The sequence below is a fragment of the Hyla sarda genome, chromosome 7 (genome assembly GCF_029499605.1).
Source record: "Hyla sarda isolate aHylSar1 chromosome 7, aHylSar1.hap1, whole genome shotgun sequence".
Lineage (NCBI taxonomy): Eukaryota > Metazoa > Chordata > Amphibia > Anura > Hylidae > Hyla > Hyla sarda.
The window spans coordinates 17719563-17745328 of record NC_079195.1 but is presented as its reverse complement, the minus strand read 5'-3'; the positions used below and the strand labels follow the sequence as shown (position 1 = coordinate 17745328).

The 25766-nt window shown below is 44.3% G+C and overlaps 1 protein-coding gene across 1 annotated transcript in view; it reads left to right on the top strand.

Annotated features, from left to right (window-relative positions):
* The window catches only part of PDCD4 (programmed cell death 4), a 66094-nt gene that overhangs the window by 11030 nt on the left and 29298 nt on the right, over window positions 1-25766 (top strand). Inside the window, exons 2-5 of the mRNA XM_056530785.1 lie at window positions 6072-6143; window positions 10216-10494; window positions 12241-12335; window positions 15262-15375. Coding sequence (XP_056386760.1) covers window positions 6101-6143; window positions 10216-10494; window positions 12241-12335; window positions 15262-15375 — 531 coding nt within the window. The 5' untranslated portion in view covers window positions 6072-6100. The remainder of the gene's footprint in view (window positions 1-6071; window positions 6144-10215; window positions 10495-12240; window positions 12336-15261; window positions 15376-25766) is intronic.

Sequence of the window (25766 nt, the reverse complement as noted above, 5' to 3'; positions counted from 1 at the left end):
CTATATATCTTGCCCCCCACAGCGCTTTTAATATGGATTGTCCATTTTAAAAATCCCTGCAGGGAGCCCTGATTGGCTCCTCTGTACGGGCCATTCAGAGCTCCCCGCGGGGAATTAAAAAATGAACGTAAAATACATCGATCACAGGGTTGCGGACCATGTCGTTCGCTCCCCTGCTTAATAACTTCTGATCGGATCGAGTCTCAGAAGTGAGACCCGGTGCAATCAATCACTCAGCCCCTGTACTACTACACCCATCATGGAACAGAGTCTGATCCATGATGGTGGTTGTAGTACAAACACTAATGTTGTCCAGCCACCAGCAGACTCCTGCAGCCGGGGAATTGCTACTCCCATCATGGAACAGACTTGTTTTCATGATGAGAGTAGTAGTAGTCCCACAACACTGTAGGAGTCTGCTGATGTCACCTCTTCTGAGCATGCTCAAATGTAATTACGGATATTTTAAACCCGGGTGCAAACGGATGACATTAAAGGTTCATCCATTTGCCATAGACTTCAATGTTAAAATTATGATGTCCGTGTTTTCTTCCGTTTTTTTTTTCACAGAAGAAAAAATATTGCATGTGCCGATTTTTTTCTTCCGTGAAAAAAACAGATGAGTGCAAACGGATGCACACGGATTGTAAAAAAAAATCCCATTGCCAAGAATGGGATTTTTTTTTAAACCGTTATTAATCCGTTTGCAATCTGCAAAAACGGAGCTGAAACAGGGATAAAAAAAACGGGGGCAAACGGCCGTGTGAACGCACCCTAAGCCCTATATAAATAGAATGGAGCGACCGCTTCTACATCCAAACTCCTTTTAACTACTTCTGCAGTTTATGCAGCACCTTTTTATCTGTCCATCTCTACCTTTAGGCACAAGCCTATGTAGCAGAGCTGTACAGTATTTCATTATTTAGAAGAGGGTGTCCTAAGACCGGCATGAGCGACACATTTTATGTATTAAAGCTCGGACTACTTCATGTATGTTGATCAGCCAAGGATACATGTCAAGTGTCATAAGGTGGCTTAACATGCTGTAAATGTTAATTCCCTGCTGACAGTATGGATTGTATATCTTGTGGACTCTCGGACACTAATCCCACAGTAAAGCCAATGATGTTCTCGGTGACATGGTGATACAGGGCTGCTGGCGCTTATTAGTTTACTGGCTGCTTCTTTCTTGGGCATTTGCCTAACATTGAGTTTGCACAGGATGATTTGTGAACAGATGTCCAGATATTTAATGATCGGAATGTGAGTCTGACATTTCATATTTGTATGCAAAGAATATTGTTGTTCCTCATGTAGAAAAAGTAGTCCCTATAAGGCCGGGTTTACATCGGCACCAAGCTCCATTTTGCTGGTTCAGATTATGATGATGATTGAGCAGAGAAAAAAAATACTGCAGGCCTGTGGCGCACCTGACGCCAAACGGAAACCTGATGGATCCCATTCAAAGTCAGTGGTACCCATTGGTGTCTGTCGTGCAACCGACCGGACTCTGCGACCGACTTCCCAAACTGAACTCCGAACTGTGATCTGAGCCTTAGCTTGGAGAGAGTGGTATTGGGATCGGAGGCTCCAGCAGTTCCCAGGGGAAACAAGAGGATGGCTATAGCGGCGCCTAGAGGATCGGTATTATGTATGCAGCAAGTAAAACAAGTGTCCTACTGGTAACGGATACTTGTTTATTCAATCTTGGCAATTACATAAAGGATAAAACAGGCTTGTCAGGTAGATTGATACCAGTGAGCGGAAAATCAACAAAGGAGGAAGCTTTTGATTTCATATCCCGTCCTCCTATGTTGTCATAGCCTGTCCCCATATCTCGTCCTAATGTCCCATCCTCATATCCTAATAAAACCAATTTCTCCAAGCAACAGGGCGGGATGAACAGGAGCGCTGAGACCAGGTACTAAGGTAAAAAGATTTATTTCCCACAATGCAACGCAGCGTTTTGCGGTGACCCGCTTCCTCAGATGCCTGAGGAAGCGGGTCACCGCAAAACGCTGCGTTGCATTGTGGGAAATAAATCTTTTTACCTTAGTACCTGGTCTCAGCGCTCCTGTTCATCCCGCCCTGTTGCTTGGAGAAATTGGTTTTATTTGGATTTTATCGGCGTGGAGTGGCTGCAGAGACCGCCCTGTATTGCACCTTTATCCATGGTTGTACTTGGACGTAGTACAACCTCCTTTGGTAAGCGCAATTCACACAGTTCGTTACCTATTTTATCTCTCTTTGTCACACTACGGAGCGCATCCTTGTTCTCTCTTTTTTTATTTCAATCCTCATATCCTGTCATTTCCATACATTACCCATAGATTTGCATGAGACTTAAATTAAAACCCTGACCCTCACAAATGGGGGTAGTTAAGGGTTACATTAATTATCCTATATTTTAAGTGGACATATAAGTAACATGTGACCAAGTATTATCGAAATATCTCCATCTGTTTAGAAGTTATGTAGTAACATATATTTCCCATAGACTTGTATGGGACTTTAAACAAAAACCCTGACCCTGGCAAATGGGGGTGAGTAAGGGTTAAATCACCTATCTTATGTTTGTTGTTGACATATAAGTAACATGTGGCCAAGTTTAATGTTAATATATTTAGCTGTTTTGGATGTGATGATGGAACATACACACACGCAAACTTACAGTAAATTTGATTCGTCACAAACTTCTCGGCTCGGCAGTTGATGACTTATCCTGCGTAAATTAGTTCAGCCTTCAGGTGCTCCGGTGGGCTGGAAAAGGTGGATACAGTCCTAGGAAAGAGTTTCCTAGGACTGTATCCACCTTTTCCAGCCCACGGGAGCACCTGAAAGCTGAACTACTTTATGCAGGAAAAGTCATCAACTGCCGAGCCGAGAAGTTCGTGACGAATCGAATTTACTGTAAGTTCGCTCATCTCTAATACACATACATACATATACACACACATGCATACATGCGCACACACACAAACACACAGTTTTTTTATATATATATATATATATATATATATATATATATATATATATATATATATATATATATATATATATATATATATATAATATATAAAAAACCATAATTTACGGCACGTAACGCTATCCATTCTGTTCCTGTTTTTTTTTTTTTACATGTTATACTCCTGAGCCTTAGTTTGTAACTCTTTACTAGTGAGCAATGTATACTATATATCAGGGCAGCAGTCACTGCTTTTACACTGTGGAGTTGACCAGCCATAAATTCTAGTGTGGTTATTAATACATACTGAACAAGACAGTTTTAGAGCAGGGGTCCTCACGGTCCCTCAGACCGTTGGAGGGCCGGAGTTAAAAAAAAAAAAAAAACTATGAACAAATTCCTATGCACACTGCATATATCTTATTTTGAAATGAAGAAACAAAACGGGAATAAATACAATATTTAAAATGAAGAACAAGTAAAGTAGGGATCAACAAACTTACCAGTATTTCATTGGGAACTGTGTAGTCCCCCCCCCCCCACATTAGGTGCAGTATAGTCCCCCCACATTAGGTGCAGTATAGTCCCCCCACATTAGGTGCAGTATAGCCCCCCCACATTAGGTGCAGTATAGTCCCCCCACATTAGGCTGGCAGTATGTTCCCCCACATTAGTTGCAATATAGTCCCCCACATTACGTTGGCAGTATGTTCCCCCACATCACGTTGGCAGTATAGTTCCACCCACATAAGGTGCAATATAGTCCCCCACATTAGGCTGGCAATATGATCCCCCACATTAGGTGCAATATAGTCGCCCACATTAGGTGCAATATAGTCCCCCACATTAGGTGCAATATAGTCCCCCACATTAAGCTGGCATTTTGTTCCCCCATTAGGTGCAGTATGTTCCCCCACAGGCATACAGCCTCCAGCAATACAGTATGGCTGGAGGCTGTATGCCTGTGTACTGCCCCATTTCAGTGTTCCGACCACCGCTCCGACCATAGCAGGACCGGAGGATCGGTGGTCAGAACACTGAAGGGACGCGCCGCTGGTAAACACTTACCTCCAGCACGCGTCCTTGCTTCTTCTCTGCTTCTCTGCTCGATCGCCATGGGCGCACGCATGGGACGTCAGTGACGTCGCTGCATGCGCCTGTTCCCGGCGGTCCCCGCGTTTTTAAAGTAAACGCGGGCCTCAGGGACTTAACAGAGGCATCCTTGTGTTCCGAAAGCATCATTCGGAACACATGGATGTCCGTAGTCAAAAACGCCAGGCGGGCAGGGTAAATGCGCTGGCCATAGTTTGAGGACCCCTGGTAGAGGTTGTGGTATAGTGGAGAACAGTATGAAGTAGATAGGTTTAGTAAATAAACAAACTGTATAAGAAAAGGTGTGAAAAGGCTGCAAAAAGTATTCACCACCAGAAAGATCTACATGTATAAAGGCATAAATACTAGGTAGTTTTTCTGAGGAAGTATGAGTACAGGCACAGCACGGGAGAAATCCTGAAAACGTGAATAAGAGGTTTTGATAAAGGAAAGCTGACTATATTTTTGGGGAATCTTAAAGGGGTACTCCAGTGGGAAACCTTTTTTTTTTTATTTTTTATTTATTTTTTTTTAAATCAACCCATGCCAGAAAGTTACACAGATTTGTAAATTACTTATATTGAAAAATCTCAATCCTTCCAGTACTTATCGGCTACTGTCTACTACAGAGGAAATTTATTTTCTTTTTAAATTTCTTTTCTGTCTGACCACAGTGCTCTCTTTACAACAGCAGTACCCCTTTAAAGTAAAGTACTTATCCACTATAAGGTGATTTTAGTAGTACGTACCTGCCAGAACTGGGTGTTGAATTTAGTTCTCTAAACTACACATCCCATAGTTCCACAGTTTGTAAGTATGAGGTCACTTTCCTCCCTCCCACACATCAGGCACCTCACCCATTGAAACACACTTGTGATCTCCAATGCAAGGCACCAGTTTCTAATTTGGGTCCCTTCAGCTGTTGCAAAATGAACTCTCTCCCACCAAGTGGTCGCTCCACCCAATAAAGCAGGACAGACTCCCTCTGATCACCTGACTAGCGGTGTCAGGTCTTGACTCACTGCAACCTGGGAAATCCCAATATATGAGTAATTTTGTATGCTGTTAAAAAATATATTTAATATATATAATATTGGGGTGAAAATCACAGAATTGTGAGAAAACGGTCACGCACAGGTACAGACACTATATTATGAACTACACGAACTTCAGCCCCTGTAGCATAGTCAAATAAAAAAGATTCTGGAATACCCCTTTTGGGTAGGGTCACATGTAACGGATCCGTAGTGTATATGTTATGCTGCAGATCCGCCGGTGACTCGACCCATTTTGTGCCTCCAGCGGTTGCCACCCCCGTTCCCCCGCCTCGCTCCGCACCTGGCCTGCTCGCACCAGCAATCCGCCGCTAGGAGCAGCCACACGGGGGCTTGCGAGTCGGTGAGTGCACTCTGACATCGCGGTGCAGTGTACTCAGACGTCGCGGCTGCTCCACCATGTCTGAGTTGATGCCATGTGCTGTGTACATGTCATTACAAAGTAATGTGCAGTGTACTCAGACATCGCGGCTGCTCCACGATGTCAGAGCGCACTTTTCGACTCGCAGGCCCTCTGTGTGGATGCTCAAAGTAGCGGATTGCCGCAGGCCAGGGGCGGAGTGAGGCAGGGGAACGGGGGTGGCAACAGCTGGAGGCACAAAATGGGTCAGGTCACAGGCGGATCTGCAGCGTAAAATACGCTGCGCTTCCGTTACATGTGACCCTACTCTTTAAGACAATCTGTCAGTTGTACTAGGTTCAGAGCTGCAGGCCCTGGCAGGTGGGTGCTAGCGGGATAAAACTGACCCTTCCTTTTAGTTTTGCTGATCTGTAAAGTTATAAAAGTGTCTTTTTTTTTGTTAGCAGCTGAGGACTCAAACTGGTGGTGCTCAGCTGCAGCATTCCCATCCCACCATGCCGCTCATGTATATAGCAGGGTTGCTGATGATGACCTGTTGTATTGTATTCTTTTGCATTCTGTTTATTTTTTTAAATCCTATTTTCTGTTTTTCGTGCAGGGGATCTATCGTTATTGAAATTAGTAACAATGGAGGTAGAGCTCCCAAGTGAAATAAATGCTAATCTAGTAGGTAAGTGTTTCCCATTAGACATCTTCCACTTTTCCATTATGTATACTGACTAGGTCGGCTTATAACTGGGTATGCTGGCTGGGTTTGTTCAGTAAGTCCAGATATAATAAAGGGTCTCCTTTTGGCGAGTTGCCTGTATTATGACTAGTTTATGGCAAAATGCACAAAAACAATGTTATTTATTATGTGTTGAAGTAAGTCCAGGAGCTCCAATAGTAAGGAAAATGGGTACAGGATAAGAAATTCCTATATGGATCACAAAGTATGCACTGTCTGACTAATAGTTGAGCCCTGCGACTACATCAAAGAGTGGGAATGTGGAAAGTTTGAATCCCCTACAAATACAGATTGTCTATCCTAAATACAGAACAAACCCCTTTAGCTCTCCATAAATGCAAATAATAAGTATATTGAAGAGCATATGATGTAATAGGTCTCCATTATCTGAGCTATGAGCACCATAGTTACTGACTAAAGTGCTCATAGCTCAGATAATGGAGACCTATTACATCATATGCTCTTCGATAAACTTTATATTTGCATTTATGGAGAGCTAAAGGGATTTGTTCTGTATTTAGGATAGACAATCTGTATTTGTAGGGGATTCAGACTTTCCACATTCCCACTGTTTGATGTAGTTGCTGGGCTCCATGGGGCACAGCATCCACTTCATTGATCAGGTATAAATATGTACTCTGTAGTGCAGATCATTACAGATATTGTCCTCCCCATCACAGATAATGTTGGGAAATTGGTTTTATTTACCTCCTCTAAAATGGTGAGACTAACACCCAGCATTGAAATGACTTTACATTTATAAAACTACTCCTTTTCTGATTTTTTTGTTTTCCAATTTTTTTTTTTAAAACACTAGAGTACCTCTTTACTGTATCATAGGAAGTTATGTGCCCGATGTCACCTGTCGTTATGTGAATTACATGAGTGCATCATCATCTGTCGGGGGGCACTGATCAGCTGTATTGCTGTACAGCTGATCATTGTGTCTCTTGTGTGCTTGCTGTACAGCTGATCATTGTGTCTCTTGTGTGCTTGCTGTACAGCTGATCATTGTGTCTCTTGTGTGCTTGCTGTACAGCTGATCATTGTGTCTCTTGTGTGCTTGCTGTACAGCTGATCATTGTGTCTCTTGTGTGCTTGCTGTACAGCTGATCATTGTGTCTCTTGTGTGCTTGCTGTACAGCTGATCATTGTGTCTCTTGTGTGCTTGCTGTACAGCTGATCATTGTGTCTCTTGTGTGCTTGCTGTACAGCTGATCATTGTGTCTCTTGTGTGCATACTCTGTAGTGTGTGATGGACACAGCTCTAGTTCATGCCTAGTGAGAATTGTAGCTTGAACTTGTGCAGATATTGGGGGAGATTTATCAAAACCTGCCTAGAGGAAAAGTTTCTGAGTTTCCCATAGCAACCAATCAGATCGCTTCTTTTATTTTTGAAAAGGCCTGTGAAAAATGAAAGAAGCGATCTGATTGGTTGCTATGGGCAAAAGGTTTTGATAAATCTCCCCCATTCTCTTTGTAGACCCTGTTATTGTTCAATCTTTTCGTTACACTAATAATATTTTATCCTTGGGGGAGACTTCCCGGTGCTCGGTGAACACTCGCTGCTCTCTAGACACATGAATCCATTTTCCTTATGAACCAGTTCTGCTCCCTTCTCTTTGTGGCCGCTCTACAGTTCCTGCTTGTTTTTCAGTTCCTTATCTCTCTCCTTCTTACCAGTGTTTTTTTTTTTCCCTCCTCCCCGACAAGTGTAAGTTATTGCACAACACCTTTAGTTTGTTTTTTGAACATAACTTTGTGTAACTTTTATGATAGCTCTAATCTGTTCGTTTAGTGTTTTTGCTGGAAAGCTCGGCAGCTCTGGCACATTGCAGAATTCATACGGTTACCATATCAGTAACTTGTGTTCTACCTTTGATAAATGTATTGCTGAGTGTAGATATTAGACAGCACAACTGTGGTAAGGTTGGGGGGTCATAGGGGAGAAATACACACAGAAGCATTTAGGACGGTTTCACACCAGCATCTTACAGTGGTGTTTTTGCATTGACTATTGCCTGACTGTGTTTCTGATAGGCAATATTGACTACTTTCCTTAACCCCTTAAGGACACATGACGTTCTCATACGTCTCCATTTCCGAGTCCTTAAGGACACATGACGTATGAGAACGTCATGTGTTTTACCGGCCCCCCGCAACCATCTGGAGCGGAGCCGGTGCCCGATGCCTGCTGAAATCGTTCAGCAGGCATCGGGGCATATCGCCCAGGGGGGTCATGATGACCCCCCACGTCGGCGATGGCCGCAGATCGCTGGACAATTCAGTGACCCGGAATTATTGGCTGATCGGGGCCGTCAGACGGCCCCGAACAGCCAGAGCCAGCAGGCGTGAGGTGGCACTGGTGCCACCTCACGATCGCCCTGATTCGTCGGCCGGATTACCGTCCGGAGAGCGGGTGCGGGACGTGCACCCTGGGTGCTGGGGACCCCGATCCCCGGCGCCCCTGTTGGGATCGGAGACAAAGGGACAGGTAAACGACCGTTTCACCGCTCCTGCGGCTTCTACTGGACCATTCATGGTCCAGTAGAAGCCGCAGGAGCGGTGAAACGGTCGTTGACCTGTCCCTTTGTCTCCATTCCCGATGTCTCTGAATCCTTTGGTTTGAAATAAAGAAGCACTTTTTATGCCAGCGCATCGAGTGCCGTGAGCAATTCTTCCTTCTACTGTTTGAGACATTTTAATAAGTTTGTTCACCTGATAAATCCTCCGCTGCTTCTCACTTGTTCCCCGTGGCCTTTATCTACTTTTCCTGCAGTAATAACGCGCTGTTCATCCACGTGACTACAGCGGCCAGTGGCCTTGGCGGTGATGCTAGCATGTATGTCACGTGATCCCTGATGTCAGTGATTGGCTGTATTGGTCATGCAGATGTAAATGACTTCGCTGCGGAAGATAAACAAAGATCGGTGGGGAACACCAGAACATCAGCTCTGGAGCTCCAGGGGATTAACAGGGGAATAACCTGTTTTGTTATGTGACATTTACTGTAGTTACTTTCAACTATAAAACTCTCAGACATCCCTTTTCACGCTTTGTCAGGGTGTATTATTCAATACATGGTGGTAGCCATCTGCTTACTGCAGCAGACACGCTGTCACTAGGTAGGATCAGAGATTGTTTTGATCCCGGCTGTTTAACCCCCTAGATGCCACAGTCAATAGGGACTGTGGCATCTAGGCGGTAAGATGTTGGATGCAGTTCCTGTTGGGTCTCTTTTTGGCAAGCAGAGATCTTCAAAACCTTGGATACGTTCAGTTAACTAGAAAATGGTGAAACTCAGCATTATATCGCGCTGCAAGTGGGGTGGTTATCCACCCCACTGGACCACCAGGGAGCATGTACTTGTCCCTTTTTAGATGCCGCTGTCAGTTTTGACAGGAGCGATCTAAAGGGTTAATACCCAGCCACGGCAATTGCCGCATGTTGGCTATTAGCGTAGGCCCCCAGCTACAAGAATTAGCAGGGGGCTGCCGGGTATGGTCAGTGACTGACATCGAAGCAATCTCCAATGTCCGTCATTACAGGCAGATGTTAATTGCTGATAGCAGCAGGCATCTCCCATTTATGATGCAGACCCGGTCTGTGTCATGTCTTCACCCGACCCATGATGTATCTGTATGTCATGGGTTGAGAAAAGCCACGCTCCCTCCCCAAATTATCTGCCGAAAATGATGAAAAGGGCATTTTCGGAGGCTGAAATTTCTGTGCATCCCTACTATTTTCCAGCGTGACCCCAGCTGTTGCAAAACTACAACTCCCAGCATGCCTGGACATCAAACGGCTGTCCGGGCATGCTGGGCCTTGTAGTTTTGCAACAGCTGGAGGCAGACTGTTTGCACAACACTGTATTAGATCTTATATAAGAATTACATGTATTCACGTTTAGGAATGCTAAATGGTAATGTTGAAAATTTGTAAACCGATTATTGTTTGTATACAGAAAATCCCTTTTTAAAATTTTTATTTAATTATATTTATTTCTTTTTCCCAGATAATGATTCACTATTTTACGGGGAAGCAGATTTCAGCGGATTAGAGAACATTAAGAATGAACTGAATGGAAATGGGCAGGTATCTACAATAAATGAGGCCAGACTGAATGCCAAAGCCAAGAGAAGACTGCGCAAAACCTCCTCAAGGGACTCAGGAAGAGGAGACTCAGTTAGTGACAATGGGGAAAATGGTCGAGGATTACAACCTACTAGTCCAAAAACAAAGCTTATGGATAGAAAATCCAGGATGGGGAAAGGACGTGGCCTTCCAAAGAAAGGTCTGTTCACCAATGTGAATTAAAAATTGTTACTTCTAGAAAAAAAGCCGAAAAATCACTTAATTAAAACGTGTCTATTTCTATGTAAAGGGACATTGTGGAAAAATGTTTTTGCATATCAGCTGGCTCCATAAAATTAGCAGATTTGTAAATGACTTCTATTACAAAATCGTAATCCTTCCAGTAATTATCAGCTTCTGTATGCTCCACAGGAAGTTGTGTAGTTCTTTCCGGTCAGACCACCGTGCTCTCTGCTGCCACCTCTGTCTGTCTGTGTCAGGAACTGTCCAGGGTAGGAACAAAGCCTCATAGCAAACCTCTTCTGCTCTGGACAGTTTCTGACATGGACAGAGGTGTCAGCAGAGAGCACTGTGGTCAGACTGGAAAAAGCTACACAACCTCCAGCTAAGTACTGGAAGGATTAAGGTTTTTTAATAGAAGTCCTTTACAAATCTGTTTTTAACTTACTGGCACCAGTTGATTTTTAAATTTTTTTTTTTTTTCCACTAGCGTACCCCTTTGTCAGCTGCCATGAAGTGCATACACCATGCGGCTCTGTTATACAGACAATATAGGGAGCAAGTCTTGTCAATATTGTTCTTATGAAACCATTGTGTTTAGGTCACATTTTTCACTTCATACAAAAACTGAATGAAAATATAGTATAGACTTGACCCATTTGTACTAGGTAATAATAAAAATAATAAAAATAAAAATTAATAATAATTTATTTTTTAATATATACCGTATTTTTCGCCGTATAAGACGCACTTTTTCTTCCCCAAAACTGGGGGGAAAAAGTTGGTGCGTCTTATAAGGTGAATACACCCCTATCGCGGCGGTCTCTGCGGCCATCAATGGCCGGGACCCGCGGCTAATACAGGACATCACCAATCGTGGTGATGCCCTGTATTAACCCTTCAGACGTGGCGATCAAAGCTGACCGCCGCGTCTGAAGGGAAAGTGACACTAACCCGGCTCAGTTGGGCTGTTAGGGACCGCCGTGGTGAGATCGCGGCATCCCGAACAGCTTACAGGACATCGGGAGGGACCTTACCTGCCTTCTCGGTGTCTGCTCTGTGTCGGGATCCCCTGCATGGCCGGCGCTCTCCTTCGACGTCATCGCATCGTCGCGCACGCCGTCCCGTCATTCAATAGGAGCGGCGTGCGTAGCGACGTGATGACTGAGAGCGTGGATCCCGGGGAAGAGGACGTCCGGAGTGTCGGACACCACGGGGACGCGGCGACAGCGAGGGAGCGACATCCAGGGCATCGGTGACGGGTCCGGAGCAGCGGGGACACGTGAGTATTACCTCCTATACCAGTCGTCTTCAACCTGCGGACCTCCAGATGTTGCAAAACTACAACTCCCAGCATGTCCGGACAGCCATCGGCTGTCCGGGCATGCTGGGAGTTGTAGTTTTGCAACATCTGGAGGACCGCAGGTTGAAGACGACTGTTGGGTTCAGAATCTTTTTTGGGTGCGTCTTATATGCCGGTGCGTCCTATAGGGCGAAAAATACGGTATATATCTCGACTATTTTTTTTTTTTTTCCGGTTGTATGATCCAATTTGTTAAATGTTTATTGCAGTATGGCTTCCGGTACTGATACGGTTTGTTCATGTTTTACAGTGAAAACATGAGACTCCTACTAGATATCATTCAAGCGTTAGCTTTGGATCAGAATAATACAGAGTCATATTGTGTAAATATCCTCATTGTTCATACTTTCCTGATTAATTTAGGTGGAGCTGGTGGTAAGGGAGTGTGGGGAGCTCCTTGTCAAATTTACCATGAAGAAGCTGTTGATGTCAAGGACCCGAATTACGATGAAGATCATGTAGGTCCCTGTCTTCTCAACTTATCTGTCCAATTGTAGGCTGTGATCTGAAATGCTATTCCTTCAACTTAAAGGGGTATTCCAGGAAAAAACTTTTTTTTTATATATCAACTGGTGGCAGAAAGTTAAAAACAGATTTGTAAATTACTTCTATAAAAAAAATCTTAATCCTTTCAGTACTTACACCTGTCTCGGGAGCTGTCCAGAGTAGAAGCAAATCCCCATAGCAAACCTCTTCTACTCTGCAGTTCCTGAGACAAGCAGAGATGTCAGCAGAGAGCACTGTTGCCAGACAGAAACAAACAACTCAACTTCAGCAGCTGATAATTATTGGAAGGATTACGATTTTTTAATAGAAGTAATTTACAAATCTTTTTAACTTTCTGGAGCCAGTTGATATATAAAACATTTTTTTTTTTCCCTGGAATACCCCTTTAAAGCAGAACGCTTTATACGTTTCCCAGAATAAGGGCCGCATACTACAGATACAGGTCCGTACATCTAGTTGCCAGAACAGTCCTTGGCTAATAGGAGTGATGAACAGATACATGACTCAAATGTTTTATGAACCTGCAATAATCACAGGGAATGCCCTTCCCCCACCTCCCCTCTCCCTATTTTCAGTGAATGACAGGCTGATGTATACATGCTCCATATACAGCAGACTTTCAGTCAAACTCTAAAGGGTATGTATGCTCCCACCATGACTACCCACTAGACTACAAACCAACAGTCTATGGCAGTGTTTCCCAACTAGTGTGTCCCCAGCTGTTGCAAAAACTACAACTTCCTGCATGCCCGGGCAGCCAAATGCTGGCTTCTTGACCTGTAACAGTAATTCTCTGCCCCTTAAAATGTTTTTTTCTCAGATTCAGGTTAAAAATACACAATGAAGTGATTAGTTAGTGATTCTTAGGGGCAGGCTGGAATCTCCACTGATCACCACTGTGGGGATTCCCAGGTCCCCATGTCACAGGCAGTAACTTACTCCTGGTCACGCACGTGCACTACTGCTCCAGGAAACCACAGTTGCCGCAAGGTAATGGAGAAGCTGTTTTCCCCTTACGGCTGTGTTCATATTTGCATCATAATTTTTACTGCTTCGCTCCATCATAGGAGTGGAACAATGAAAATAACAACAGCATAGCATTCTGGATGCTATTGGCACGAAGGGTCCCAACTAGAGATGAGCGAACTTTAAATTCCATTCGTCACGAACTTCCTGGCTCGGCAGTTGATGACTTATCCTGCATAAATGAGTTCAGCTTTCAGGTGCTCCTGTGGGCTGGAAAAGGTGGACACAGTCCTAGGAGACTCTTTCCTAGGACTGTATCCACCTTTTCCAGCCCACCGGAGCACCTGAAAGCTGAACTAATTTATGCATGATAAGTCATCAACTGCCGAGCCGAGAAGTTCGTGACAAATCGAATTGACTGTAAGTTCGCTCATCTCTAGTCCCAACTTTTAATTTTTGCATTGTGTCCTCTAAAATGCAGACAAAAAAGTGCATCATGCTGTGCGATATCTTTGTCCAGCATTTTTCACATAATCTGTGATGGAGGCTCCTTACTGGTCTTCCATGATGTAAACCAAAAGGCCCAGTTACAAGGACCAATTTTTGGTGGCATGTGCTTTTTAGTAAGAACGCTTGTTCTAATAATTGACTGATCAGATCTTTTCTGCAGGCATAAAAATCATTGCTAGAGTGAGGCTGGGTTCACACTACGTTTTCTCCCATACGGGAGCGCATACGGCAGGGGGGAGCTAAAACCTCGCGCTCCCGTATGCCTTGGTATGCGCTCCCATATGTAATTCATTTCAATGAGCCGGCCGGAGTGAAACGTTCGGTCCGGTCGGCTCATTTTTGCGCCGTATGCGCTTTTACAACCGGACCTAAAACTGTGGTCAACCACGGTTTGAGGTCCGGTCGTAAAAGCGCATACGGCGCAAAAATGAGCCGACCGAAGGTTTCACTCCGGCCGGCTCATTGAAATGAATTACATACGGGAGCGCATACCAAGGCATACGGGAGCGCGAGGTTTTAGCTCCCCCCCCCCCCCTGCCGTATGCGCTCCCGTATGGGAGAAAACGTAGTGTGAACCCAGCCTGATTCTGCACACTTATTCCGCTCCAATTCATCCTTAAGTTTCATTGACTTGGACTTTTCACTGCCCTGTTTACACTGAGGAATTAGGATTGAACTTGTTCATTCTTCAGGCGAAATCCGCGGCTAATAGTCAACAGGATTTTGTTTTTCCTGGCAAAATGAGTCGTACAGAATTTTTAAAAGGAGAATTTTCCCTCCCACCGCATTTGCTTCTCATCCAATCCTCTTAATTTCCTTGCGACTTGCGCAGGAGGAGAAAATGACAGGATTTAACATTTTCCTGACTGACATTATTCTTCTTCAATTCCACTCCAATTCCTCAGTGTGAACATACCCTTATTGGTCACGTATCAGGGCCTTTATGGCTATTAATGTTAATGCTGATATGGAAAGATAAATGCTGCATCTTGAAAAAATTGTCATATGCAAATCCTGTTGTTATGAAAATTGTTCTACATATAAGGCCAATGTGGAGCCATATGCAATACATATTCTATTTGTCTGCCTATCTTCCATCTATCAGATAATATCATATAATAAGCGCTGCGGAATCTGTAGGCGCTATATAAATAAATAAAATACATGGATAGGTTTATTGTCCTGGTGGATGGTCTCCTGATCCCTGCACGTAACGCTGTTTTCGCACATTGTTGTGTACGTTGCAGATCCCTCTGCCAGGGAAAGTGTTGAAGGGATTGAGCTTTGTATTATTTCATGTTTAATAGTTCAGCAGTCTGAGAGAAAAGGCAGATTTCTGTTTTGTTTCCACAAGCATGTTTGCTGACTGTGCATTTTTTCCCCTTGTGTGAATGTTTGTAGGAGAACTGTGTTTACGAGACAACGGTCCTTCCTCTGGATGAAAAGTCATTTGAAAAGTCTGTCACACCAATTGTGCAGGAGTATTTTCAACATGGGGACACCAATGAAGTTGCAGTAGGTTTTCCTTGCTCTGTCTATTGGCAGAGTTATTGCCTTTCTGTGTATCTAATGAACTGTTGCATGATCTTGCTTTCACGGTACTAATCTGCAGTAAATAAAAACCCTTGATAAATCTTTTTCTGTTAAGATAACAGATATGTTTGCCTATTTTATAGTTGTGTTTTTCTGGAAAGCTGGATGATAGGAAGTACTGGCTAACAGCTGATTACTTACAGTAAGATCAGACTGCATTAACCCCTTAAGGACGTACATGTGCGCCCTGCGCCCGCTCCCCTTCTATGTTGCGCGCTCATAGCAGGGTGGTTGATCCGTGTCTAATGTCGGACATCACCAATCGCAGTGATGCCCGGCATTGATCCCTTAGATCAAAGCTCCATTCGGCTATGGCAGACTGAAGAAATGGAGCACCGATAACACTGATCAATGCTATGCTCTGGCATAGCATTATTCTGTGTATGCAACCTAATGATTGCATGTAATAGTCCCCTATGGAGACTAGAAAATAGTGTAAAAAAATTAATAAATGTGACTTAACCCCCTTCCCTAATTGAAATTTGAATCCCTCCCCTTCCCCCATTTTCCCATTAAAAATAAATAAATAAAAAAAATTATGTACATAAACATGTGGTATTGCCGCGTGTGTAAATATCCAAACTATAAAAATATAACGTTAATTAAATTGCACTGACAATGGTTGGTCCGTTAAAATAATACCAAAGTCCAGAATTGGGTATTTTTGGTCACTTTGCTTACCCTAAAAATGTATAAAATGTTAGCAAAAAGTCCCGTCAAAACAAAAATGCTACGGATATAAACTACAGATAAAGGCACAAAGAAATCCCCGTATACAGAAAAATAAATGTACAGGGGTCAGAAGAGGACCATTTTAAACATGCTAATTTTCGTACAAAAAGATGATTTTTTTTTTTTTTTTAAAAGAAGTACCGTATTTTTCGTCCTATAGGACGCACCGGCGTATAAGACGCACCCAATTTTTAGGGGCAAAATCTAAAAAAATTAAGATTTTGAACCCAATAGTGGTCTTCAACCTGCGGACCTCCAGATGTTGCAAAACTACAACTTCCAGCATGCCCGGACAGCCGTTGGCTGTCCGGGCATGCTGGGAGTTGTAGTTTTGAAACATCTGGAGGTCCGCAGATTGAAGACCACTGCAGGAGATGGTAATACTCACGTGTCCCCGCCACTCCGGACCCGTCACCGCTGCCCTGGATGTTGCTCCATCGCTGTCCCCGTCGCTCCGGAACGTCTCTGCTGCCGGCCGGGTATCCTCGCTCTCCGTCGCCGCCATCACGTCGTTACGCACGCCAACGCACGGAAGCGACGACATGATGACTAGGAAGGAGAGCGCCGGCATACAGGGGATCCCTGAACGGAGAAGACCCCGAGGAGGCAGGTAAGGTCCCCCCCCCGGTGTCCTGTAAGCACTAACCCGGCTATTCAGTCAGGCTGTCCGGGACCGCCGCGATTTCACCCAAAACAGCCCGACCGAACAGCCGGGTTAGTGTTACTTTCCCTTCAGACGCGGCCGTCAGCTTTGATCGCCGCGTCTGAAGGGTTAATACAGGGCATCACAGCGATCGGTGATGTCCTGTATTAGCCGCGGGTCCTGGCCGTTGATGGCCGCAGGGACCGCCGCGATAGGTGGGTATTCGCCGTATAAGACGCACAGACTTTTTCCCCCCAGTTTTGGGGAAGAAAAAGTGCGTCTTATACGGCGAAAAATACGGTAAACCACAAAATAAAACCTAATATAATTTGGGTATCTTTGTAACCGTATGGACCTACAGAATAAAGATAAGGTATCATTTTGTACCGAAAAGTGCTCTGCGTAGAAACGGAAGCCCCCAAAATTTACAAAAATAACGTTTTATTTTCATTTACGGTTTTGCCGAAGATTTTGTGGTGAAATTATTAAATTCATTATAAAGTAAAATTGGTGCATAAAAAACAAGCCCTCATATAGGTCTGTAGGTGGAAAACTGAAAGAGCTATGATTTTTAGATGGTGAGGAGGAAAAAACACAAAAGTACAAAAATGAGAAAAAAAAAAAAACCTGAGTCATTAAGGAATTAAAGGAGATCTCCCGTCCAGCACTTTTCTGTGCTATTATGCCTGGCTAATAGCAACTATAACATCAAACCAAACTCGCCTGTTGTTGCTTCCTCAGTGCCTTTGTATTGCTGCACTGGTTGCCTGGGCTCAATGCATCACACTGCCGCTCAGCCTACCGCCAGCCGAGGCTGGACATCCCTTTTTAAAGGGGGTTATCTCAAGATTACAAGTTATCCTTTTTCCCCAGGGTAGAGACATAACTAGCTGACCAGTGGGGGTCCAACCACTGGAAATCCCACCAATCACAAGAACAGAAGTCAGTTGTTGTGCATGCTTGCTGCCCACTGCTCCACTTGCTCTTTATGGGACTTCTGAACATAGCTAGGTTTATCCACTCTGCAATTGTTAGATGTTAGATTACAGATCTTTTATATGGCAACACTCTAAGTGTAAGTTTATTGGCTAAGGAAACCCCGGTGGCTCATAGTGTTAAACTTTATTACCAATCACAGGGTTCCTGTACACTTTCATAGAAAAAGCTTGTTATCCAACAAAAGCCTCGTTTACCAAGGTCATTAGGATAGTTTTCCACCTTCTGGGCGCTGGCCAGGACTTAGGACAGTAGTTAATTGAAACTAGATAAAACCGGCCAACACCATCTAAAGTTAGACATACACACACACACAACATAGATATCAAAATATAATTTTACCAACATAGGGTTCCATGGATGTAGCCCTGCGGGACATCTATTGAACTTGTACATTAAGGGGTCACGATGGTTGGCATGGTTTCCTCTACCACCGGCCATTCATCTCAGTGCTGCCATATCTTTGAATGGAATTCCGGTACCCCACTACTAGTGTGAGGTGTCCAGAGGAATGACCCGGTGTATATTATTGACCCTATGCCAGTAAGCCAGACAGTGGTCTGCGTGGTTTCTCCGCCACCTGTCAATCATTGCACGGTGATGTATCTGTGGCTGGAGTTCCGGTACCCTACTACTAGTGTGAGTTGCGTCTGGAACAGCAGTCCTGTTGTGTATCCCCATTCGTAGATGGGGTGTGGGCTTTTCCTGCAGATTCCAGCACTCTCTGTGCCCCCTACGTGGATTTGCTACGGGCATGGTTACGACACACCGTTAGGTGCTGCACCTGTTTTCTATTTGGATGTCTGCAGTTTGGATGTCTGCAGTTTCTTCTGCTGTCTTGGTGCCCCACTACTATCATGCGGTAACCATGTCTTTGTCCCTACATATGCTATGGACGCTCTGCACGTATAGAGCCCACCTCCCCTCCCTTTCGGTTGGGTGTACCTCGGGCCTTTCTGTGATCTTGTTTCCACTGGTCTGCGGTTGAGCACATCTGTTCTAGCATGGGGCCTGATAGGGCGACAGTCTGTTCAACAGCCCCCTATGCCTCCAGGTATCTCTCCTGGGTTCCGGTGCACGGTGGCTCAGTCGCCTGCTCTGCTGCATTAGTCAGCAACCAGATTAGCTCTGTGATCGCACTGTCAGTCCCCTCCTCTTTTTTTGCAGGCACCAGGGTTTCACCCCAATGGGTGGTTCCTCCCACACGCTATTGGTTGCTGCCTTTGCTTCTTACTTGCATTCTCTGTACCCAGCACCAGTGTCCAGGATTCAGATCCCTCCAGGGAAACACTGGACTCCTCCATACCTTGCTATGCTGCAATACTTTGACCCGTTGCTGCAGGGCTGCGTTCCCTGTTCCTACAGTACCTTTCGTACTTTGGCTATTTCCTTCTGCAGGGTGTACGGTTATTAGGAAGCTCAGCATGGTCAGTACCTGAGTTTCCTCTCTCCACCCCTTGTTTTCCCCTCCACCAGGGGGACTGTTTTGTTGAATGCTTCTACTGCTGACATGGAGTCATCTTCCTCTTTCCCCCTACATAGGTGGAGTACCTGGCCGGACCCGTGGTTTTGCAGAGAGCATTTGAAGAGCTTTGCACCAGCTATGCCTGTGTGCTTGCTGCCCACTGTTGCAGCCTGGCTCTCCCCATTTCTCGTTTTTTTCCTACTGCTCATGCAGCCAGGGTGCTCTCCTCTGTGGGTGGAGTTTATGCAATCATGTATGGCTCAGCGAAAGCCAGTCTGGCCACAGTCTGTTGTTTGGGCCCTGCCATAGCTCTCCTTCTTTGGCGCAATCTCCTGGGAGTGGTGTGTTCATCCTTCCCTTTGACAGTGTCAGTTGCTCTATTCTGACACAACAGTCTTCTGGAGTAACCTTCATGTCCCGACTGGTTTCCCTTTGTTTCCCTCTCTATTCCTGTCCTGACGGGATGTTGCTTCGGAATGCTCTGGTTCAAGGCTGGTTTTCCGTTCCCATTTCTTCTTCGCTGGCTTGTGCGAATACGGTGGAGTCTCCTTGTATTGAGCGACCACCTAGGCTGCTGTGGCTGGCCTTATTATCTAGCTTGGCCCTTCTAGTTCTTAGGACCTTAGTGATGGTTGCGGTCTCGGGAATGGTAGCATTCCTGCCCAGACTTCTCAGTGATACACTTGTGGGGAGGTCTTTCTGTACCGCATCTTTTTCTTGTCCCGACATAGAAGTATGTCTCCTGGAGGGTTTCGCTGTTCTGGGTTTGCAAGTCTTCCAGGAGAGACTGGAACCTCCATTCCCATGTCTGCTGCTCCGGTATTCTGGGATGCTCCTTCTGGGTAGTTTGTTACCTTCCGTCTCCTCCTTCTGGGTCCATGTATTCCTGGGACGGATGGCGTTCCGGTCAACCGGATTACGCCAGTTGGGCGTGGATGTGCTTTTCTCGTCTCATTTTTTACCGCTGTTCTGGAACTGTCAGACTCTGTCCGTTTCCGCCAGGATGCTCGTGGCGTTCCCCTGGGACTTTGGTTTTGAAACCTGCAGCTTTTCAATTCAGGTCATCGATCTTATGCATTGTGAACTTCTAGATTTCCATCTCTCTCTTCCTTTTTTTCCTGATACTCGGGTCTCCACCTTGACTGTGTTTGCCTTCTGCTCAGGCATGCGCTGCTCTCCCTGGCATTTTTGCCATGCTTTCTTGAATCTGTTGATTCTCTGGCTAAAGTTCTTTTGTCGGACCCCTTTCTATTTTTGTTTTCCAGCCGGACTGGCCCTCTGTTCAGTTCTGGGTGTCGGCTTTCTACCTCTTTCCATGATGGTTACGGCCGTCGGGCTTCCTAGGCAGCCATTTTTTGTCTCTTTGTTCGCCATAGGTTTGAGTCTCTTCAACGGACGATCCCTTCCTTGGCATCCTAGTCCATCTCCTTGGACGGTGGGACCTTCTGGACACTAAGTTTCTGGGTCTCAGTTGCCTGTTGGCCCGGGTTTAGTCTGCGAGCCTTACGGATGAATAGGGTTCAGTTTCCAGACTGTCTCCCTTTTCTCTGTTTGTAATTCCCACCCCAGGGACTGCCTTGGTACGTCCCATCAGTATAGGTGTCCCCCCCCGCCCCCCCCCCCCCCCCAATGAAGAGCGAGAGAAAAGGAGATTTTTATTTTTTTTTCTCACCGTAAAATCTTTTTCTCGTAGCCTTCATTGGGGGGACACCGCACCCACCCATTTCTTCATTTTTGGTTAGGTCTGGATCCTCTTCTGCGGTTCTTGTTTTTTTTTTTTTTTTTTTTTCTCCGGGATTCTTTTTCAAGGGTCCTTTTGGACATATTTCTTTGTTGGCTTCTCCTACTTTTTTTTGTGACAAAACTGATCACCTCACTTCCAGTGGGCGGGTATATCCTGCCAGGGAGGAGCCGACCTTTTTTTTCCCCCTAGTGTCAGCGCCTCCTGGTGGCAAGAGCATATACCCATCAGTATAGGTGTCCCCCAATGAAGCCTATTTTACGGCGAGTTAAAAAAAAAATCTCCTTTTTTATAGTAAAAATAAATAAAACCTACATAAATTGGGTATCATTGTAACCATATGGACCTAAGGAATAAAGATAAGGTGTAATTTTTACAGAAAAGTGCACTGTGTAGAAATATAAGCCCTACAAAGTAGCAAAACTGCTTTTTTTTTTTTTTTTTTTTTTTTTTTTTCATTTCACCCCACAAATAATTTTTATTTTTGTTTCGTCACAGAATGTTATAAAATTAGTGATGTCATCACAAAGTACAATTGGTGACGCAAAAAAACAAGCCCTTATATTGGTATGCAGGAGCAAAATTGAACACGTTATGATTTTTAGAAGGTGAGGAGGAAAAAACGAAAGTGCTAAAACGAAAATTGTTTTGAGCTCTTAAATAGGCACTGTCAGATAAAAAAAACTTTTGATATGTTGTAAAGCATGTATAACCAATAGGTTTTGCAATTGCTTTCATTAGAAAATTTTCAGTATTTCATACTGAAAAAGTCAAACAACTGCCCCCTCCCCCCCCTGCCTGCTTGGACACATACTAGTCCTGCTGTGTCCATGCATCATCACCTATGTCATGGACACACTTCCTTGATTGACAGCTGTGAGCGCAGGAAAAATCCTCCCACTGTCATCTTGTGTCCCGCTACTGTCAGTGAGGACATGCTGGGAGTTGTAGTTTTGCTAATGGTAGGGGAGATGTGAGCAGACAGCATACTGAGGGAGGGGGCGGAGACCTGCAGTGAGGCCACGCTCCCTCCCTTTGAGAGGAATTCAGACTAGCGAGCTAAATTAACCCCTTAAGGACGCAGGGTTTTTCTGTTTTTGCGCACTCGTTTTTTTTCCACCTTACATTTTAAAAATCATAACCCTTACAATTTTGCACCTAAAAATCCGTATGATGGCTTATTTTTTGTGCCACCAATTCTACTTTGTAATGACATCAGTCATTTTACCCAAAAATCTACAGCGACACCCCCAAAAAATCCTTGTGTGACAATTGAAGAAAAAACACTTTGTAAGTTTGGGGGCTTCCGTTTTCTATGCAGTACATTTTTCGGTAAAAATGGCACATTCTCTTTATTCTGTAGGTCCATACGATTACAATGATTCCCTACTTATATAGGTTTGATTTCGTCGCACTTCTGGAAAAAATCATAACTACATGCAGGAAAATGTATACGTTTTAAAACTGTCATCTTCTGACCCCTATAACTTTTTTTATTTTCATGTGTACTGGGCGGTATGAGGGCTAATTTTTTTTTTTACGCCATGATCTGAAGTTTTTAGCGGTACAATTTTTGTATTGATCAAACTTTTTGATCGCTTTTTTGATGATAAATTTTTTCATGATCTAAAAAGTGACCCAAAATACGCTATTTTGGACTTTGGCTATTTTGCATGTACGCCATTGACCGTGCAGTTTAATTAACAATATATTTTTATAGTTTGGACAGTTACGCACGCAGCAATACTACATATATTTATTTTTATTATGGTTACATATTTTTTATTTAATGATTTAAACTTTTAATAAGGAAGGGGTTAATATGATAGATATAGAGATATGTATAGATGTGTGTGTGTGTGTGTGTGTGTATATATATATATATATATATATATATATATATATATATATATATATATATATATATCTCTATCTAATAATATAATATAATATTTTTTTACACTTTTATTCCCCTTAGGGGATTTTTAGGAGGAATCCTTAGATTCCTCATACAGTTCAATGTGGTTTCATACAACCACATTGATCTGTGTTATCTACACTCGATAAAGCCTGGTCCTGCCAGGAGCCGCCGCAGCTGGAGAGGTAAGCCCTCCGGCTATCCCCGCAGTGCATCGAACCCCCCCTCACCCCCCCCGTGATCGCGCTGCGGGGGGGGGGGGGGGGGGCAATCCACCCCACTGGACCACCAGGGAGCGTTAAAATGTACCTTTTAGACGCCCCTGTCAACTTTTACAGCGGCGATCTAAAGGGTTAAAGGAGTACTCCGGTGAAAACCTTTTTTCTTTTAAATCAACTGGTGGCAGAAAGTTAAACATATTTGTAAATGACTTCTATTAAAAAATCTTAATCCTTCCTGTACTTATTAGCTGCTGAATACCACAGAGGAAATTCTTTTCTTTTTGGAATGCTCTCTGATGACATCACGAGCACAGTTCTCTCTGCTGACGTTATTATAATAATAATAATAACACTTTATCTATTGTGGGATTTGAACCCAAGTCCCCAGCACTGCAAGGCAGCAGTGCTAACCACTGAGCCACCATGCTGCCCTTAGCATACATCTGCTATGCATGGTTGTTAAAATGGACAGAGATGTCAGCAGAGAGCACTGTGCTCGTGATGTCATCAGTGTTCCAAAAAGAAAGGAACTTCCTCTGTAGCATTCAGCAGCTAATAAGTACTGGAAGGATTAAGATTTTTTAATAGAAGTAATTTACAATTATGTTTAACTTTCTGCCACCAGTTGATTTTAAAAGGAAAAAAGGTTTTCACTTGAGAACCCCTTTAATAGCCGGCCACGCCAATCGCCGCATGTCTGCTATTAACGCCGGCGCCCAGCTATAGGAATCAGCTGGGGGCTGCCCAGTATGACGCGGGCTCGAGTCGGGAGCCTGCGTCCTACAACGGTTGCCGTCTCAGGACGAGCCGGCTCGTCCTTCGTATGCAACCGGTTAAAAGTGTAATAAAAAAAAAATTCAATGTGCTAGACACATAAAAATTAGATGTACATGGTCAAGATTAGGTACTGAGTGATATTTAAAAAAATATATATTTTTTGTTGGATCTAATGGGTACGCTTTAAGGTGAAAAGGGTCTGCCCCTTTTCACCTTAAAGCGTACCCATCAGATCCAACAACTCCCAGTCCTTAAGGGGTTAATTGCCTGTATGTGTTTGTCAATTAAAAATTAAGGAACATTAAAAACAAAATAGTATAGCCATTCACCATCCAGTGCTGGGTCCTGCTGTGCTTTCCATGCCTGGATTGTGCATTACGGTGCGTTAACCTACGTGGCTGCATGAACGTTCACTGGTACTTGCTGCTTCTTGTTACCTTCATAGCCTATGACACCTTGCACTGTGATTTACTGCAGTGTGTAACAAAATGCCATTACAGCTGCTGTTTACGCAAGCAAACAATGCTTTATAACTGGGAATATTTGCCCTTCCCAACTAATAGCAGGACATGTCTGATCGGTTGTCACGGACGGCAAAGCAGAAGCTGTTTATCCCCAATATTTATCTTTCTTTCTTTTCCAATACATTAACTTTTTGTTCAGCTCATATTTAACATGGATCACTAAGGAGGGGATACAGCTTTTATAGAAACATCTCACAGCCACAAACATGGACAGAAAATGCCAGGACCAAACAATGGACAATACCTATTTAACAAGCATTCCATGAGTTGCTATGCGCCCTTGCAATTAAAGGGGTTTTCTGGCCCCTGTGACAAATTGGCTCAGGCGCTTACAGTGGTAAAAATAAAAAATACTCACCCCTCTGCTCACTTTAATCCAGCGCCACTGCTGTGCACTGCCCGCAAGAGGTGCCCTAATGATGTTGCTGGCCTCAACGGCCACTTGCACATGCAACGAGTGTATGAATGCAGAGGAGCACCTCTTGTGGGCAGTCCAGAGCACCAGCACTAAACTGGGAGCATGTGAAATGGCCAACATCATGATGCAGATGTTGCAAAACTACAACTCCCAGCATGCCCAGACAGCCGTTCGCTGTCTGGGCATGCTGGGAGTTGTAGTTTTGCAACATATGTATGGCCACAGTTTAGAGACCACTGGACTAAGTGACTCTTTTTATGGGGTGCAGTTACAGGGGTCTGGAAAAAATAACTACTTGTCCAAGGGACTAAAACGGAGCACAATCTACTTGTCCCTCATGACGATCCACTTGTCCTGGTACACAAACTAATTTCAACCAAAATAGTCTGTAAAAAAGGTCGTTAATAATAGAAACTTAATAGGCAGACCAGTATGTCACCCCATTAGGTGGATAGGGCCCCTGATAAGTAAGTCCCGCCCCATTAAATAGGTAGTCATCCCCCCCCCCCTTCAGGTAGGTACATCCTCTCATCAGGTAGGCAGGCATGTAGGGCTCCCCTAGTATGTAAATAGGGCCCCAGATATATATGTTCCCCCAGTTGGTAAAAAAAGGTTGGGCCCCCAGATAGATATGACCCCCATCAGGTAGGCAGGTAGGGCTCCCATTTAAACAATTATACTCCCTAAGTCAGAGCTTTCCAAACGTTTCATGGTGGCGCCCTTACATAGCTTGGTGACACACTCCTTGCTATACTGACAATTGCATGCATGGCGTTGCGCGTCGACAATGCACAATGTAGTACCAGTATCGGCATTAGACATGTGGCTGCTACCATCCTGTGCCAGTTCAATCCTGTGCCAGTTCATCCACTGCCCCC